This window comes from Bos indicus, chromosome 25, assembly GCF_029378745.1.
Source record: "Bos indicus isolate NIAB-ARS_2022 breed Sahiwal x Tharparkar chromosome 25, NIAB-ARS_B.indTharparkar_mat_pri_1.0, whole genome shotgun sequence".
NCBI classification, from domain to species: Eukaryota; Metazoa; Chordata; class Mammalia; order Artiodactyla; family Bovidae; genus Bos; species Bos indicus.
In genome coordinates, this window is record NC_091784.1 from 3,078,735 (window position 1) to 3,098,254 (window position 19,520).

Genomic DNA, 19,520 nt, shown 5'->3' on the forward strand with positions numbered 1-19,520 from the left:
GACCACCGGGGAAGCCCCTCCTATTTGTATTTTTTTAAAAATCAATTGGGACCCTTACTGTATATCTGAGACGGTTTTGTCTCCTGTTGTTTTCACTGAGTGTTTTGCGTGAGCCACTTGCAGTGGCTGTGTAATACTCCCCTCTGTCGGTGAACCGTGAGCAGCCATTGTTCTGTTGGCGGACATTTACATAGGCTGTTTCCAGCTGTTTGGAGTAATTTCTTAATAAATGCTTTCATAGTATAAATCTTCGTATGAATTTGTTGCAGCTAGATTCAGTGTGACAGAAGTTGTTGGAAGGACTGGAGCCCAAGGCGCGTTGTGGAATGGTCCCTGACTGCTTCCCCGACGGCCCTGCCCGCTTGTTCCTAGCTCAGGCTGAGCATCAGCTCCCCCTCCCCACCGCCCCCCAGCTGGGCAGGGCCGAGGGAGTGTGTATCTGGCTTCACCGCTGGGCTTGGGACTCAGGCCAGGGCCTGATCTGTGCCTTAGTGTCTCCATTTGTAAAGAGGGATGCCAGTGGTCCTCGTGCCCAGAAGTTGTTTTGAGAACTGTGATACCATGTGTGAAATGCTCAGAAGTGTGTGTTATTAAACAGTAAGTGCTTAATAAAAGTTATTTTTAGAAGTAGAGAAAAATGGCAGTTCATTAATTTCCCTTTAAGTAATGTTATTTAAAGTTGTATTTATAACGGGTGCATATAGAGAATTTGAAACAAACTGGCCCGTGCCACCACCCTCCTGTAAACACAGGGTTTTGTTGAGCTCTTAGAAGCCCCCTAAGTGGTCCTGCTGATTATAATCTCCCCTCACCTGCCCAGAAGTCACCCGCATCCTGATGCTCATGTTAATCAAGTTCGTGGCTTGTAAAGTGTGCTTGTATGCAGTTTCAGAGTATGGCAGGGAAGTGAGAAGGACAAAGAGATCCTGTATTTCAGTGTTGTGTAGTATATGTAAAGTTAATGTTGGAGGTGCCAGTTTAGCACAGTTCAGAGATAGCGTTTGCTGAGTCTTGTGGTCTGTTAGACTTTACTGGTGGCTCAGGTGATAAAGAACCTGCCTGCCATTCAGGAGACCTGAGTTCAATCCCTGGGTTGGGAAGATCCCCTGGAGAAGGGAATGGCTGCCCACTCCAGTATTCTGGCCTGGAGAATCCATGGACAGAGGAGCCTGGTGGGCTGCAATCCATGGGTGGTCTGTTAAGCCTGAGGACTGGACTTCATTCAGGCAGCTGGCAGCCATGACCTCGTGTTCCTCTTCCTGCCTCTGGCTGGATGAGCGGCTCTGAGGGGCTGGAGAAGGGAGTAGGGGGACGGATTAAGTGTCCACCCTTGGGAATCACCCACAAGACGCTTCCCCCTTTGCTCGTGTCCTCTCTCCAGCCTGGACAGCAAGGAGATCAAACCAGTCTATCTTAATGGAAATCAGTCCTGAATATTCATTGGAAGGACTGATGTTGGAGCTCAAACTCCAATACTTTGGCCATCTGATGTGAAGAACTGACTCATTTGAAAAGACCCTGATGCTGGGAAGGATTGAAGGCAGGAGGAGAAGGGGATGACAGAGGATGAGATGGTTGGATGGCATCATCAACTCAATGGACCTGAGTTTGAGCAAGCTCTGGGAGTTGGTGATGGACAGGGAGGCCTGGTGTGCTGCAGCCCATGGGGTCACAGAGTTGGACACAACTGAGCAACTGAACTGAACTTTCTCTACCCTGCACCATGGAACAGCAGAAAGTCTTATTCGGGTATTCATTGAGATCCAGTTAGCCACCCACCCGGGGTTCCTCGGTATCATTGTGTGCTGGTCAGGAGCGGTGGCATTTTGCTGTGTGTCACGCTGCACAAGCTCCTTGGTGACCACAGTGTCCTGTGGGCCAGCTCCCAGTCTGCCTGTGCTTGGAGGCTGCCGTGGGTGGAGCGGGTGGCCACCGGCGCTCTCAGCGCGCGCAGACGGGCACCCAGGCCCCACAGTCCAGCCTTCAGCAGGGGCCGTGTCTCGTCTGCCCTGTGGACACAAGACATGCCCTTCCCAGAGTGCCTTTGAGCTTCTGTCTGTCATGGGCCCCCAGCAGCCCTCAAGGAGTGGGTTGATGTTCTCGACCTCTCTCTACAGAGAGTGAACTGTGGCTCAGAGAGTGGGGCTTTACCCTAGTTGGCCCTGGTCTCCGTGAGCTCGCTGGGGTCCTCGGTTTGGCTCCGTCCCTCCGGCCCCTCGTGGTGGGGCCTGGGCGGGGCTGGGCTTGTGGGGGTCCTTGGCTTGGCGCCTCCCCTCCGGCCCCTCGTGGTGGGGCCTGGGTGGGGCTGGGCTTGTGGCTGCTGTCCCTGCCTCTACCAGGTTCTGTGCACTGGGCTCCGCTTTGCTGGGTTTCTTGAGGTGCTAGGAGGTTCTTAGCAGAGTGTTCTTTGCCAGTGAGCACACCTGACTGGAGAGCAGGGTCCCTCTGGGGCCTAGCTGCTTGGCTGGGGGGGCAGTCGACACCACCCTCTCGCAGGGCCCGGAGGGAGATGCCCTCTCTGCGGTGCGTTGGCTGCGCCCGGCAGGGCCTTCCAGAGCGTCGCCGCACACTCCTCCAGGAAGGCCCGTGGAGTTTGGGATCCTTTCTCTCGATGCCTGGAGCCTTAGGCAGCAGGATGGCATCCTGACCATAGAAGGCCTGGCTGTGATCCTGATTCCGGAGCTCAGCAGTCCTGTATCACCTCATCTGCCTCGCAGTTAGAGCTGGGCCTCTTCACTCAGTACATTGTTAATTCAGGTTTACTCACAGAAAAGGGAATAGTATTTGGAAAGGGGATGAGCTTCATTTTGGTCGTGAAGGGTTTGTTTTATGATCTGATGACCCTTGGTTGGGAAAACCATGTGTCTTCTGTGTTCTTTAATCATAAAACTGCTTATAGCATGCTCCGTCTGAGTCGGCTTGAGTGCTTTGTGTAGATTAACTCATTAAATCCTCCTGGCAAGCCTGGAAGTTCCGGTTCTCGTCATCCCTGCTATTAGGTGAAGAGTCTGAGCCTCAGAGAGGTGACATAGCACGTTCAAGGTCATATGGCTAGTGAGGAGTGGAGCTGGGGTCCGGCTTGGCAGAGTGCAGCTTTGAACAGTTTGGAGGTAACTTCTCTTCTTGTACCTGTAACTTGTTTGTTTGAAGTGGTGACTATCAATACGTGAGAGGTTTGGGTGGTTTAGTAAGTCACGGTTAAGCGTTTGGGACAGTTCACTCTTGTGATATCATGGAGTTCGTTTCTTCCTCAGCAGGTCTGTAGGTAGAAATTTGAAACTCCTCGGAGCCGAGACACTTTGAAAGCATCTAGTTGCGATTGCTTCAGTACGGGGTGTGCAGGTCCCCAGGTTTGAGTGCTTGGCTGTGTCACGGAGTGACAGGCTCCCCACTCAGGCTGAAAGACTGGCTCTCATCACGCCAACCATGAGTCTAGCTTTAGGCTTCCGAGCTTGTTGTTCATGTGAAATTCTTGCTTAATGTGCACTTTATCCTTTTTAAAGAGATAAAGATACAGAGATGAGAAAGAAGATCCAAAGGGATCCGAGGAACTTGGGGCAACCCCGCCCTCCTGCGGCCCCTCCCCTGTTTCCTGGCGCTGACTCAGGAGCTGTTTGCTGTTTGCTTTGCTCATCTCGGTCCCCGGGGCTCAGGTAGGAGTGGACACCTGGTTGGTGCTAAGTGAATATCTGTCAGAATGAACAGATGAATCACTTTTCATTGTAAAGTTTTTTGTTTTTTTTTAAGAATTTTATTCATTTTTTTGGCTGTGCTGGGTCTTCAGTGCCGCTTGAGCTTTTCTCTGGCTGTGGTGAGTGGGGGCTCCTCTGGTTGCGGAGCACAGGCTTCTCACTGCGGTGGCTTCTCTCGTTGCGGAGCACGGCTTTAGCGCTTGCGCACTTCAGCGCTGGAGCACAGGCTCAGTAGTTGTGGTGCACAGGTTTAGCTGCTCTACAGCGTGTGGGAGCTCCCTGGGTTGCGGATCCACCCTGTGTCTCCTGCATTGGCAGGCAGATTCTTCACCACTGAGCCACTAGGGAAGCCCCATTGTAAAGTGTTTTAAACTACATTTCAAAACAGAGGAGGAGAAACCATGAGTCTCTCATCCTGACACAACTTCTCTGAGCGCTTTTGGAGAAGTCGTCATCTCTGCTGAGCCCCTGCACGTGCAGGCCCAGCAGGGGCTCAGGGAGGCCGCCCAGGCTGCGGGCCGTGCCCCCCTGCACGCTCGCCATGGTGCCTGGAGCCTGGTGCATGGTCGCTGCTCTGCTTCCTCATCTGCCAGGCGCAGTACTGTCCTGCCACCGCGTAATTAAGATCTGGGGTGTGCTTTAAAAACACATGGCTCTGAATTTTAAAAACCAGCTTCCGTTCACCCAGCGGTTGGTCTCCTAAGGATTAGGGAAGTCGTCACTTGCAGCTTGGGAAGAGGTGTGGTGTCTGGTGTAGGAAACTTGATGGAAGCTGGAAAAATAACCTGTGGGTCATTGTTTTCCTTTGCTCCAAATTCATTTGCATTTTCATCTATTTGTCAATCAAATATTTGTCACATTTAGCAGTTTTGAATGTTGGATACTGGACTTGTTTTTCAGTGTTGGTTTATTTATTTGACTTGCGGGGTTGGGGCCGGGTGTAGTTGTGGCGTGTGGGATCTAGTTCTCTGACCAGAGATGGAACATGGGCCCCTGTACTGAAGTGCGGAGGCTCAGCCCCTGGACTACCAGGGAAGTCCCTGGATTCTGGATATTTTGATGCTCATATTTTCCTAAACTCCCTTAGTGGTTGATAGTGTCATTAAACCTTGATGTGTTTTTGTGGATATGAAAATTAATTCATCTCATTAATTTTTCCTTTAGAGTTTCTACCTCTTAAGAGGAGACTGCTGAACTCAATCCTCAAAGAAATTGAAAGTCCTATGTTCTTATATACACATTGCTGTAAAACCAGTTTAAGTGTACAGAAAATGCCCAGTTTACGGACGATGCTTTTCCAAGTTCATTTGGAAGTCGGTTGTTTGAGACGTGGGCTTGTCTGCTGTCAGGGATGCTCAGGTGCTGCCCTGGGCCTGCCCGGAGATGGTGGGCCCTCGGGTGCCACCTGCTGACTTGGTCACATGGCCTGGCGATGGTGCGGGATGCGGTGTGTGTTGGGCGGTGTGACCGCGCTTCCAGAGACGTCACAGGTGCTGGGTGTTGGTGGCGCCGGCTCTTCAGACTGAATTCAGTTGAGAACAGCCGTCTGTCCCTGTCCGCGGTGGAGCAGAGCCACAGGCTCCACTTCGTGCATTTCTAGAAGCCAGAGAGAGGAACAGAGGGGCCCTGTCCTGTGGGGGTTAGAGGGTGCTGGTGCCGGGAAGTGGAGAAGCGGGGGTGGGGGTTGCGGCCCCTGGCGTGGGCTCCAGCCTTCCCTCAGTGGGAGATGCTTCACTTGGGTGCGCCGCGTGTGTCGGGAGGCCTGCAGTCAGGACTTGTGGTAACGCTGCGCTGTCAGGACCCGGTGGAGAGCCGTGTTCTCGAGGACTTGTGACCAGGGCAGAGGAGGCTGGGGGACAGGGTGCTGGAGCTTTAAATTTCTCCTGAGACTTACATTTCAGAAGCTGTTGAGTAACCAGATGTATTTGTTTACCATAATTTTGGGTCACCAAGTGGGTGGTGGGCTGACGGGGCTGTGCTGGGTGGGAGTGACTCACTCAAGGCCCCGGGCACCCCGGGCAGTGCTGTCTCCACAGGGCGCAGGGCCCGAGGGCTGGGAGGAAGTCCTCGTGAGCCTGACCCCTGCCCGGGGCCAGAGCTGGTGAGAGTCCTCTGGACCACGGTGAGGACGTCTCAGAGTTCCTTCTCTGCAGCTTAATTATCACCTCGAAACCTTACAAAATCAACCCTTTAGAGTAACAGCGGGAGTACAGATAAACATTTGGGCTTTTCACTGTGGGCGAGGGATTTCTTCATAGGCTTTTCATTTTACAGTTGATGCTTTTAAAATGCTTTAAAAGGTAACATTGCGACCATCATTTTACTGCCGAATTGAAATTGTTCATTAAGACATACCCATACCAGCGAGTTATGACTGCAGGGAGAGAAAGCAGGAGCCCTGAGCTGTCCCTGTGAGCGGCACTCTGTCAGTGTGGCCCTGAGACGCAGTCTCGCGCTGAGGCATGTCGCTGGGGCGCTGTGGCTGAGGCAGGAAGGAAATTGCAGAATTCCACGAAGGAGAAAGGCTGGCAGTGACAGGCCCCTGTGTCACCATGCCTGTGGTGCTGGTGCAGAGTGGGAGCTTCTGGGGCGTGTCCAGAGCGGCCGTGGTCTGGTGGCCAGCATCTGCCGCCCAGGGCTGACGTGGGACCCCACATTGGGGTTCAGCCGGCATCAGACTCGGGTGCAGGAGGCGCCTGGACCCTACGGGAAGCCCCACTACTCAGGCTTCTCCCTTGAGGTTTGCGGTGCCCAGAGGGTGCCAGAAGTGGCCAGAGGAGGGGGTTTCAGGGATCCTGAGGTCTGGCCTGGCATCCAGAGGTCCTGTCTGGACGCGGCCTGTCCCAAGGGTCAAGCGGACGACTGTGAGTCTAGCGCTGCTCTGCCGCCGGGTCTTTGCGTTGCCCAGTCCTCTCCCTGAAGGTTCCCCACCTCCTCAGGTCTTTGTTCAGAGGTCACCTTCCCAGTGGGGGCGCCTCTGGTCGTTACATTTGCAGCCCTCTTGTCTTCCTTCCCTGCTGTATTTTCTCACAGTGATTTATCACCATTTGAGATGCTGGGTTTTGCCTGGCTTTTGTTTTTTGGGGTCAGCCTGCCTCCACTAGAACGTGGGCCTCTTGAGGGCATGGGCTCGGTTCTTTGCTGTATCTACCGTGCCTAGGGCAGTGCATGGTGTAGAGTAGGTGCTCAGTGAATGTTTGTTAATGAAGTAGATAAAACTGTGTTTAAAAAAATATTTATTCAACTGTTCCAGGTATTAGTTGAGGCACTCAGACCCTCGATCTTTGTTGCAGCACACAGGATCTTTAGTTTTGGCATACCAATTCTTAGTTGCAGCATGTGGAATCTAGTTCCCCGACTGGGGATCGATCCCGGGCCCCCTGCATAGGGAGTCCTGCGTCTTAGCCACTGGCCCACCAGGGAATCCCCTGAAGCAGTGTGGTCTTGAGGGCACTGCATTTACCTTAAGTCCCTGAAGCGCCTGTGAAGTGCTGGTGGTGGCCCTGCCCTTTCTTATAAAGCCTGTGGGGGAGAAAAGCAGGTGTGTTTATAAAGCCTGTGGGGGAGAAAAGCAGGTGTGTGTGTGTGTGTGTGTGTGTGTGTGTGTGTGTGTGTGTGTGTGTGTTGCATCATCTGTTACTGCCATTTCAGAATGACTAGGTTTTCTTTCGGACTCATAAAGGCCGCTGAATCTGAATTTTGAGTCTCAAACATTAGAGGAAAGTGAAACTCTACCTGTGTGATGCGTGGTTGGTTACTTTTGCATCTCGCTTTGTGTGTGTGAGTGTCCCCCTGCGTGCCGTCGCAGCACCCCTGAGCCACTGTCAGCCTCCTGGGACCTGCGGCAGTGCTCCCCAGCTCCCCCGAGCGTGTTCCCCCCCCCCACACGCCCTCCACCTGTGCCCGGCTGCCCTCACACTCTCCTCGGTGAGTTCTGGGTCTGAACCCGCGTCTGTCACTCCCTCTCCCTTAGGATGTTGCTTCCTAGAGGTAGGGACCGCGTCTGCCTGGGCCTTTGCTAGCACAGTGGCCATGTTTGTTGAGTCTGGGTTAATAACGTAGTTCATTTACCTCCTTTAAGAAACAGTGATGAACAGAATGAGCGCATGTATTTTCATGAAATAACAGAAGGTGTTGGAGAAGAGGGTGTCCTTGGGGAAGTCACTGAGGCACTGTCGGCGGGATGCAGTTGTGGTCTCAGAGCTCTGCGACCCTCCTTCCTGGGTTGTGGGCAGCGGCACACCGGAGCAAGCCTGCTGTGCGGGGGTGAGGGTGCAGAGGTTCGGGGCGGTGGCGGGGTTCTGGCATTTGAGGGGGGGACGGTGCTTGTGTCGGAGCGAGGTGCCTGGTGTGTGTGCAGACCCGGCGTCCTGTCCCCACCCCTCAGCCTGGCCCCAGGGCCACCTTTCCACCCGCTGGCAGCTCCAGCGCATGCGGTTTCTCTGCTCCGACTCCAGTCAAGCCTTCTGCTTCAGTGCCCACCAGGCTGAAGTGGGCGCAGCTTAGCTCTGGCTCCAGAATCTTCTGCAGCTGTCCAGAACATGCTGACAGTTGCAGCCGGCTTCCAGCGGTGAAAGACTTACTAGTTTCTGTTGGTTTATGTGGTGTGTGTCCTTCAAGAGTGGCCTGTCAGCTCCTGCCTTCATACCTGTCATTGAAGTTGTGCTTTGGGGCTGGCAGCTTGCCAGAGTTCAACACTTGTGAGAACAAGTGTCGGCCTCAAGGGCCTTGGTGTTTACTGGTGGGAAATCCCTGGGCTCCAGCCTTTGTCTCGTGACCAGCTTTGGGGGGATAAAGGTGGCCGGGGTGTTTTCCGAGGCACTCGTCACAGACTGGTGTTGAGTAGGACCTGAGCGGATTTCTTCAGCACGACCCTCTGCTCCTTCCCTTGTCGTTGGCCGGCCAGGGGCGCTCGGTGTCACAGGTCTTGAGGCAGGTCCAGCTCTGTCGAGATGGCTTGATCTTCAGCACGCCTCGGATTTCCGCATGTCCACCAGAAGTGCTGCCGCCTGGAGGGAGGCTGCGTGTGGGGTCTGCGCCGCTGAGGTCAGGAGCAGACCTCTATGTTTTGTGCTGTCCTTCGAGAACCTGTTGTGGAGAAACTGCTCTGTTGGAGAGGAAGTGCTCAGGAGCATGTCTGTGTCAGCTCGAGTCTCATTAGATGGACCTGTCGTTGTCTTTGGAGGCTGCCGTCGTGGGCTGGACGCGTGTTCATTTCGCATCCAGGAGGCTGCAGCTGAAGAGTACGGCCCTCAGCAGGTGTTCCTGAGGCCGGCAGAAGGCGCGTTCACCGTGTGAGCCTCCCTGGCTGCCTGATGCCCGGGCCATCTGCCTCTGCTCGAGCTGGCTCGAGGGTGGTGGTCCTGCCAGGTTTTGTCCCCATGCGTGCGGACGCCCGGGGCCTGCTGCCTGCGCCGCCTCCAGCGCCACCTCGGGGATGGCCTCTGCTCTCTGTGCTGTCCCTCGCCTGGGCTGAGACCCGTGTGAGACCCACGTGGCACCGTTGCTGGAATACTCACTGGGTCCAGAAGCATGTCTGTAAAATCACCTGTTTTCAGGTCCATGAATCAACTCATCACGTTTTGTTATCTAAAAACTTGATGTTTGAGATTTTACTCAGTAGTTCATGTGTCAGTTTTGAATCAGAAGCAGCATTTGCCACTGTCTGGTGCGTTTCCCGTTGTCTCCTAGAGCCTTGCTTGGCGGGAGCGGGTCGCTCAGGTGAGGTCAGTAACCGGCTGCACGTGGCAGGACCCATGGTGCTCTCCCTGCCCCCATCCCGTTGGGCAGCAGTGACCCCACTGGGCATGTGAGCCGCCCGTCTGAAGCGGTGCCTGGGGTGGCGCTGCCGGAGCGCCGGCTCTTTCCTCCCCATCTCGTGGAGTCCCTTAGGGTCCCACAGCCCTGCTGCGCCTCAGTCCTGGGCCTGAGAGTTTGCACTTGGGATGACTCAGCGGGCACAGGGAGCGCTTACCCCTTGGCTGTGTCTGGGAAGCCTGTGAGGTGCTCGGTGGCCTGGGGCACAGCCAGGCCCCTGGCCTGGATGCTGAGGACAGCCCGGGCCTGTCTTGGTTCCTGATGGACCTTGGCATGGTGGCTGTGACCTTCTCCCTACTTCCCACTGCCCTGGAGGACAGAAGGTTCCAGCTGATATCCAGGGGAAGCTCCTGAGTTTGATTACACTTCTCTTAGCTTCCCTGGTAGCTCAGGGGTAGAGAACCTGCCTGCAGTGTAGTAGACGCAAGCGACATGGGTTTGATCCCTGGGAAGGATCTGCTGGAGGAGGGCACGGCAACCTACTCCAGTATTCTTTCCTGGAGAATCCTGGGGACAGAGGATCCTGGCAGACTATAGTCCATGGGGTCACAAAGAGTTGCACACGACTGAGCAGCTAAACAACACTTCTATTAGGATTGTATGCCTTGTTTATAGGGACAAACCCTTAAGGTACTGGCTGAACCACAGAGCTGAGTCCAGCCCTCGTACCTCTCCCGAGATGGAGGGTTTATGAGGTGCATCAGCCACACTAGACCTACTGTGAGCCTCAGTGTGTCCACGGAGACGGCAGTGTTCCAGAAGGAACCGATGCACCTCGGGCTCCCATTCCAGCGAGAGGGACCCACTGCTGGTCACATCTGTGCTGTCGGCCACGTTTAAAAAGGCAAGTTTTCTTAGATAGGCTTTACAGCGCTTGTTAGTCACAGTCTCCTAGTGTTTCATTGATTTTGTGCATTGAGTTAGTTCCTTCATATTTGTGTACCTTGCCTGAAGTGAAAATGAAGCCTGCCCATCCCAGCTGGGGAGCAGCTCTGGAGCTGGCGTGTGCTGTGTCCTCTGGGGTGACCTGCCTGCGCCAGCCTTGCCTGGCCTGGCCTGCCCTGCCGGGGGCAGCCCAGGCTCCTGCCTTTCTTGCCATCCGCTGCCTCGCTTCTCCTCCTCTGTGCTCATCACATTTGGCTCGCAGGGTGTTCCACCTAGATGTGTCTTACTTGTTTGGCTTTTGTGCCTCTTAGGATGAGCGTCTGCCTCCATCCGCTTTCCCCCTGTGGTTGAGCTGTCGCAGTCCGCACACGTTGGTTGCTGTGCCCGCCTGTCCAGCCTTTCTTGGTGCACTTCCTGTAGGACTCTGGCTTCTTTATAGTTCTCTACATCTCTTCCCCGTATTAATGGAGAGAGAAAATTTTTATCTAGCCTTTCTGAACAAACATAGTTTGAGTAAACTCAGGGAGATGGTGAAGGACAGGGAAGCCTGGCGTGCTTCATTGCAGGGGGTTGCAAAGAGTCAGACACAACTGAGCGACTGAGAAACAGCCATGTACGTGTAAGAAACAACTTTGGCCACACCCCTTTACCTGTTTAAATTCATAAAGCTAAGTGTTCAGGCGTCTTCAGCCTGCTTTTTTGTTACCATGTTGATGCACTTCTTACCACCTATCTGTGTGTATCGTTGCAGTCTCGATCCAGTTTCAGCTTATTCTTAGTGGCTGTACTTATGTTTGCAGGGACACAGCGTGGCCAGTAACAGTCCCTGCAGGCCAGCTTCCCTGCCTTTTCCTCCCACACAGACAGCCTCCTTTTCAGACGTAGCAGAGGATTGCAGCCCATGTTGACAGCCTTCTTCCTGTTCCAAGATGTGGAGCCAAGTGCTCTCCTGGTTCTTTTAAAGGGCAGGACTGTTAGAAACAAATCTGGGCGCTCTGAGTTCGTTCTGTGTTGTTCCACAACAGTCTGGTGATGAGTAGGCCCATGATGTCACTCCTGGAACGCTTTAGGCTCAGACTGGAAGGGCTTTTCTTTTTAACGGTTGTGGGCACAACTTTTGTGTATTTCCGATTTAACTTTGACACTATCTAAAAATCCTTCCTTAATGGCCATCTAAATTTTTAACTGTACGTCTGGCCACCTCTCCTAAGTATTCTTATGTATCTCACTGATGAAAATTTTGTTGTCACTTTGTTGACAGGTTACTGTATTGCTGTCCAAAACCATTTTAGTGGCAGCACGGGTCCATGGTGCTGGCCACAGTTGGATGGGTCAGCGTGCTTTAGCATAGTCCTGCCAGCCTTTGGTGTCTCTGTGTGTTGTAGACATACTTAATCATTCTTCTTATCTAATAATTCATCCCCCCAGCGTCTCCCCATAGTTAAAAATGTGTGCTGTGGTCTGGGGCTCTCGCTTGTATTTAAGAGACACATTTTCACAGCTCTGAGCTACTTGAGTTTTTTTGGTGCCTATTCTTTTGTTAAAAAACAGGCTTGATTGTTTATGGATTCGAATGAGATATATAAATTTATGTAGTCATTTGTGTGATACAGCTATTTTTATAACAGCTTATTGAGATATAATTCATATACTGTATAATCTGCCTATTTTAAAAGTGTCTAATTCAGTGGTTTTAGTGTATTTATGAGGTTATATGTCCCCACTTTCCAATTCCAGGACATCCTTCTCATTCCAGAAAGAAACCCCCGACCCATTAGCAGCCACTCTGTTCTCCCCTCCTGCTAGCCCCGACAACCACCAGTTTTCCTTTCTTTGTAGATCTCCTCATCTGGACATTTCACACAGATAGAATCACACAGTGTGTGGCTTTTGTGTCAGGCCCTTTTCACATCCCATAGCGTTTGCGTGTTCATCTGTTTGGTAGAGTATATCAGTACTTCCTTTTTATGGCTGAGTATTCAGCTTTTTTATAGCTGCAGTGCATTTTGTTTATTCATTTATCTGTTGATTGTCCTTTCCAACCCTTTTAGTTATCTATAATGCTGCTGCGAACATGCTTGTACAGGATTTGTGTGAACCTGTGTTTTCATTTCTAGGAGTGGGGTTGCTCGGTTGTACGGTACCTGTTTCCTTTTGAGGAACTGTTGTATGTTTTCTGATGTGGTTGCCCCATTTGACATCTTACCAGCAGTGTGAGGGTTCCAATTTCTGTGCGTCTCCATCAACACTTGTTATTATCTTTTTGATCCTGGTATGTGTGAAATGGAATTTCATTGTGGCTTTGACTTGCATTTCTATAGCAGCGAATGATGTTGAGCCTCTTTTCAGGTACTTTTTCGCCATTTGTATGGTTTTTTTCTTGGAGAAGTGTTTACTCAGATTTGTTGACTGTTTTTAAATTGTGTTTTGTTTTGTTTTTAATTGAATTGTTTGAGTTCTTTATACAGTCTGAATGCAAGTCCCTTATCAGATAGATGATTTGTAAATATTTTCTCCCATTCTTTGGCTTGTTCTTTCCCTTTGTTAGTGGTGCCTTTGAAGCACAGAAGTTTAAAATTGTGATGAAGTCCCTTTGATCTGTTTCTTCTTTTGTTCCTGTGCTTTTGGTTTCATATCTAAGAAACCATTGCCAAAATCATAAAGATTTACTCCTATATTTTCTTCTAAGAGTTTTCTAGTTTTATTTCTTACATGTAGATCTTTGATCCATTTGAGTTAAATTTTGATGTGGGAAAGGCAGCCACCTTCATTTTTCTGCGTGTGGATATCCAGTACCATTGGCCGAAAAAGGCTTTTTCCCCTTGAAGCCTTGGCACCCTTGTCAAAGATTGATTGGCCATAGACTTAGGAGTTTTCTTCTAGACTCTGCTCCGTTCACCACTGCGTGTATCGTTACACAGCACCACACTGTCTTGATTACTATAGCTTTGGAATGAATTTGGAAACCAGGTAGTGTGAGTCCTCCAGTTTTGTTCTTTTTTTTGAGATTGTTTGGCTATTCTGGATTCCTTGAATTTCCATAAGAATTTTAGAATCATCTTGTCAGTTTCTGCAAGGAAGCCAGCTTCTTTTAATAGGGATTGCAAATTTTAAAAACTTGTTAGGTTTTAAAATTTGTTTAAATAACTAAAAACACATAAAATTCTTGAATTTGGAGGTAACTTGGGTGTGCAGTGAGCATTTTGGCTCTAAATCAGTTACTTTTCCAAGTTGTTAAGCATTATCCACTACTGTTCTTTTTGAGCAGCTTGTTTCTTCTTCATCAGCTGTACCTTTCATGCGCGGTTGGCAGTTCTTGGACTCTTCTTTACATTTGGTTACTCTCTGTGTTCCGGGACTGCTTAGGTACCCGCTCTGTTTAGCTGTGGGACACAGTCTGAAGCTGGTCTTTTTGTTCAAGCCCTGGGTGCCTTCTGTGCATCTCGCCTTATATCATGTGTGGGTGGGTGAGCAGGGAAGGGGTTCTGGGACGGGAGACCCTGAGGTCACAGGTTTGGACCAGCTTGCTCTGTGACAGGCCACAGAAGGTGTTTAGGGAAGGCCAGCTGAGCAGGGCTGGGGGCGTTGGAGGCGTATGCGGTGCTGAGGGAGCCTGTGAGGGCGGGTCGATGCTGGGTGGGGGGGTCGTAGGCGCGCAGACCGGGCAGGGTGAGGTTTGAGCAGGAGGAGACTTCAGAGTAGAGGGCCGCGGCCAGGGCTGCACGTCCGAACATCGGGCGGCCTGCCTGTGCTTGGTGATGGCTCAGCGACATCTAGACTTGAGTTCATATGTTCAGAACAGTGAGCCGCCTTGAACCTTACCTCTCTTTTCCTGTGCCCCCAGTATGACACGGTTCCCATTCAGTCCAGCGTGGTGTTATGCTCCTGCCCATCCCCATCAATGGTGAGGACCCAGACTGAGTCCAGCACGGCCCCCGGCGTTCCCAGCGGGGGGAGCAGGCAGGGCCCCGCCATGGACGGCACCGCGGCCCAGCCCCGGGCGAGCGCCAGCGCTCTGCAGCACGCCGCGCAGCCCCCGCAGCCTCGGAAGAAACGGCCCGAGGACTTCAAATTCGGGAAGATTCTCGGTGAAGGCTCGTTTTCAACAGTGAGTACACGCCGCTGCCGTTTGTTGGACGAGGGTGTTCTCTTTGGGAGCACTGGCCTTTCTCGGGACGCAGAGCTGGGCGCTGAGATGCTGTGGTGGCGCTCCACCCCAGAGGAGCCTCTCGGGCCCCTTGGGGATTCGTCTCCTACATGTAGTGAAGGTGACTTGGGGCTGGCTGCCACCAGTCAGATCAGATGGTTAAAATATCGAAGCTGTGATTTTTGTAGGTGAAAGCTTTAAAAGGCATTTCATAATCTTGTTTTTAATTTTCTAAAAAATCCAGTGAAATTTTATTCTCGTCAGGCATCAGCAAGTGACATTTCCTATCATTGTGTCCTATTGGCAAGACCCTGGGAGTTTTCTCTTCCTTAGATTGAACATCAGTATTGGTGTCAGTGTCTGTTCATAGTTGTTGGGAAACATTCAGTTCAGTTCAGTTGCTCATTCGTGTCCAACTCTCTGCAACCCCATGAACCGCAGCACGCCAGGCCTCCCTGTCCATCACCAAAAATTTTCCATTTATGAAATATTTCAAACTACAAAGAACGTGACATACTACAGCTCACCCATGTTCCCAGTATCATTTTAATTGTTAACTTTTGCTCCGTTCACATTTTTATTTTAGATTTTTTTATTGGCAGTATTTAAGTTATGAAAGAATTGGGTCCTCATGATAAAAACCTTCAACTTTGAGAATAAGGCCCAGTAGGTCTGGTACTCACAGGTCCTTTCAGAAAGAGAAAAACTGTTTTGGAAAGAACCTTGGGTGTTCTGCAGTTACTTGCACGAGTCCAGTAAAAGAAGCAGTGTTCTCCTTCTCTCAGCTGGCCCTCACAGGATGTTTATGTTGCCTGGAAAATGAGGACGTGTTTGTGACGTCCCCCCAGCGTCCCTGGGTTTCCACCGTGGGTGAAAGTGCGTGCCATCTGTTCTGGATGCAGAGAAGCCCCAGCTGGTCTGGTCTTCCCGGTGCCCAGCAAAGCCCGAGAGCCCGCAGGCTCTTTTCTGGCGCTGCTGGGAGTCCTGCAGCCTGCGGCCTCCGATTACATGTGCTGCCCGCAGGTCTTTCCCACCACTCTTGCAGCAGGTCTCCAGGGCAGGAGTGGAGGAGAAGAGGCGGCTCCCAGGCTGGGTGCTAGAGAGGGGAAGCTTGGTCCGCTGCCCATGGCTCCCTGAGGGTGCTCCTGCCGTCAGCTTGGGCCGTGTGGACGGACATAGGAGACCTGCGTGGAATGTGCAGTTCACGTGACAGAAGGATGAGACGGCGTCTCCTTCAGAGAGGGCTCCGTTACACGCTAGCGCCTGAGCCACGCGCTTCCTCTCTCTTCTCACCTGGCCAGCGCGTGCTGCTGTCAGCCTTGCGTCAGTCATGACCTCAGGAGGCCGGCCCTTCACCAGCCCTGCTCCTTACCCTCCAGCGGCTGAGGGCAATCCAGGGTTCCTCTTCCACAGAGATCCTTCCCATCTTTCCGCCTGAGCACGTGTAATCCAACCTTGGTCTTACTGACTGCAGAGCTTCACACAGTGCCCAGGGTCACTTGTGATGAACTTGAGGGATTCTGTAATGGGATAGAACTCACAGCCCTGGAGTAGACAGGTTTGCATCTGCTCGTGGGTCCTTGGCCGTTCCCTGCATGTGTTACAGGAGAGGAATTGGCACCGGCTGGTGGAGGGGGGTGCCCCAGCTCACTGCCAGGGGGGCCATCAGGCACTGGGAAGTTGTTGCTCAGGTTGTGCCCAGGTGTGTGTAGAAAGGTCTCTTCCCTGTTGTGTGGGGCCCCACCGGTGCTCTGTCTCCAGGGTTGAGGGTCAGGCTGTGCCAGGAGAGGGCACAGCCGGGGGGTGGTGCTGGCATGCTGGGGGTGGCTCTGCCTCTGTTTCCCATGCCCTCCAGGCAGGCGTGGGATTATAGCATCTGCAGGGGGCATCAAAATCAAGTGAAATGGATGGTAACCGTTATTGGTAAAAGCCCAAATTCAGGGCAGCCTTTTGCAGTGAACATGTACCAGGGACATATCCATAGAGTTATTTTTCTGAAGCAATTCCCAATACCCACTTGGTGGAGGTATTACTTGCTGCTGCTTCCCACAGTTTGTTAGGGTTACGCTAGTGCTAAGGTTTGTGAATATATGTTTCACTGCATCGAGGAACATTGACAGATGCTGAGGACCCTTCTGGAAACATGTGAGGAATATCTGTTTCCTTGACTGTGAGAACACGTTGCCTTAGTCACTGACCGTGTTTGTCCGCACAGGGCGGGAGTGTGTAAAGAGGGATTTCAGAGGGGACGGGGTGGTCCTTGTGGTTGGTTGCAGGGTGCCTCGTGAGACTCTGTGCCCTAGTGACATTGGGTGTTTTTTCTCTTCTTTTTCCCCCTTTTCTTCCCAAACCAGGTTGTCCTGGCCCGAGAACTGGCAACCTCAAGGGAATATGCTAGTAAGTAACTAACTCCAGCGAGCTAGGTTGCTCAGTGTCTAGGAAGCAGGGACAGCGCCCTGGCCCGCGGCCGCCTGGCTGCCCCACCCCGGAGGGCTCTGCGCTGGTCTCGGGGGACAGGGCACTGTTGGTCTTAGAGATCACAAATCTGGTGGGTGTGTTTTGTGAAACACTTTAATTTGTGTTTGATACTTTATGTGTTGTGTCTTTAGTTGTTTTCTTACCATTTCCAATTGCAGTAACTTGCTTCTTTCTTAAGTTAAAATTCTAGAGAAACGCCACATTATCAAAGAGAACAAAGTCCCGTATGTAACCAGAGAGCGAGACGTGATGTCGCGGCTGGATCATCCCTTCTTTGTTAAACTTTACTTCACGTTTCAGGATGATGAAAAACTGTGTATCCTTTGAACACTCAAAGCCTCCGAAATGCCATGCCAGCGATTGCTTATTGTTTTGGAACCATGACCCCGTTTTTGTTTTCAGAAGTAGCCCCTTGCCTGGAAAGGAAAGGGTAGCGTATTCTAGATACAAATGCATTCACATCACTTGCTTTGGGACTCCTGGGATTGCAGACAGTCACTGAAGTCGAACATTGCTTCAAGGGAGATCATCACAGCCACTTTTGAGGTTTTCTATTGGTAAACTTCGTAGCTCAACTGTTTCAGTACTGACGTTGCTAGACCTTTACTGAAAGGCGTTTCCCCCACTCCTCTTGACCAGCGTCCGTGCAGCACCTATCAGGTGTCACATCCTGTGCGCAGAGCAGGGACGTGAGCGAGAAGGGTCGTGGGCATCCAGGGCTCCTGGGAAGTGGGCACCACTCTGCCCTCCCTGGCCTGGGGCTCTGGGGTTTGGTTGGAAGAGGCTTCTTTCCCAGGCTCAGCTGCCCGGTGAGAAGTTCAGGGAGTGACCTCCAGAAACCCAGAACCTTTCTCCCTGCCTCTGGGGCTGTCCCCCACCCCCGCTCCGCCCCTCCCTCCAGGGCTGTGCTCCCTGCTTCTCCACCCTGCCGATTCTTTGCTTTATTTCAGGGCATCCCCTGAACTTGTTCCCTGACGTGTCCTCTAATCCCTGAACACTGTCATTTTTCTTGCTCCTTTGCTCGGGGTTGGGGGGCTTTGTCTATGCCGTCAGCTTGTCTGTTGTTCCCTGGGCAGCCGGGTTGGCCGGTGCTCCCTGCTTCCAGCCCCTCTCCTGCAGCTGTTCTTCCAAACCCAGCCTTCCCTGGCCCCTGGATGCCCGGAGACGCTGTCTGAGCCCCAGCAGACGCTCTTGGCTGCAGCTCGATGGGGGAGGTCACTCAGATTTAAACCTTATTCAGGCTTAAACCTCAGTCTGTGCATCTGCTCTTTTCCTTCTGCCCTTGGGTCTCCAGAGCCCCTCCCCGCCCCCCCCCCACCCACCTGGGGGTGGACCTGCCCTGAACCCCCTCCCCTCCTACCCTCCTCTCTCCACTCTCCACCTTCTGGGTTAAAACTTGTCTTGATCCTCTTTCCCCTTGCACACCGCTTTCTGGCTCCTTCAGCCATCAGTTGAATGTTGTCTTTGGTTCATTGAGAAGGCCTTGTTGAGTGCCGGGGTGGGAACATGGTGGTATGTGAGGTGAGGGCTCTGCCCTCGGGGGGCTTGTGTTTCCCTGCCGAGTTAGATCTACACGGATGATTCCTGGCTGTGTAGGAATCAGGCCAGTGGGAGGTGGGAGTGTTGGAGTTGCTGTTTTAGTGGTCGAAGGAGAGGCCATCAGCCAGAGGCCTGGACGGAGCAGGGGCAGGTGTGGGTGGGTTGGGGGGCACCGGGCCCAAGAGACCGGAGTCCCAGAAAGAGTTCTGGGTTTTCTTCTGAGTGTGGTGCGGAGCCCAGCAGGGTCTGGGGCAGCTGCCGCGTGCTCTCGCCCGGGCCGCTGCTGGGAGGAGGCTCTTGGGAGCGGGCAGGGAGGCCGGGGCCTCGGAGCCGGTGCACGTTGTTCCCGCACCTGATGTGTGGTGGCGCCTGCCACTCGAGACCCCGAGGTCAGGTTGGTGTGCAGACTCGGGGGCAGAGAGCCGGAGCGGGCCTAGCAGGGCAGAGTTCCAGGGAGTGGAGACAGCAGATCCCAGGGCCACGGCCAGCTGGTTCCAGTGAGGGTGCTGGCTGCCCGGCCAGACAGCGCCGGGTAGGCCAGTAGTTGGGCGCAGGCCTGAACTGTGGATCGGCCCCCAGGGAGGTGTGGAGAGCGCAGTCTGGGGTGGGGCGCGGGTCTCGAGAGGGGCTAGCAGGCCCAGCTGGTTTTCCCAGTGTTGCGCTCTCAGGGGGACCGGTGAAGGGGTCCAGCGACCATGGCCTGCGGGGCGGGGAAGTCCTGCACATTTGTTTCCAGGGTCGCAGCGGGTGTGCCTCTCTACCTGGCTTTAGCATCACCTGCCCCCGCCTGTGTGCTGCCAGGGGCCTCCTGGGGACATCGGAGCACCCCTCAGCCTGCTCTGGGTCTCACTTTGAGGCCGCCTTGACCCCTCGTACCCCATGCTCCTCTCTGAGCCTGTGGAGCTCTCTGGCCAGTTTTCTGGAGTCCCAGGCCTGGGCTTCCAGCAGGGCCCCTGGAGAAT

The 19,520-nt window shown here is 52.9% G+C and overlaps 1 protein-coding gene across 3 annotated transcripts in view; it reads left to right on the forward strand.

Moving 5' to 3' along the window:
• The window catches only part of PDPK1 (3-phosphoinositide dependent protein kinase 1), a 65,599-nt gene that overhangs the window by 11,772 nt on the left and 34,307 nt on the right, over positions 1–19,520 (forward strand). For 2 of the 3 annotated variants that reach the window (XM_070779488.1, XM_070779487.1), the window contains exons 2-4: positions 14,239–14,502; positions 16,896–16,938; positions 17,198–17,335. In XM_070779488.1, the coding sequence (XP_070635589.1) occupies positions 14,239–14,502; positions 16,896–16,938; positions 17,198–17,335 (445 nt within the window). Of the gene's footprint in view, positions 1–3,503; positions 3,654–14,238; positions 14,503–16,895; positions 16,939–17,197; positions 17,336–19,520 lie in introns of those variants that run through there. The other variant, XM_070779489.1, reaches the window with a different exon arrangement.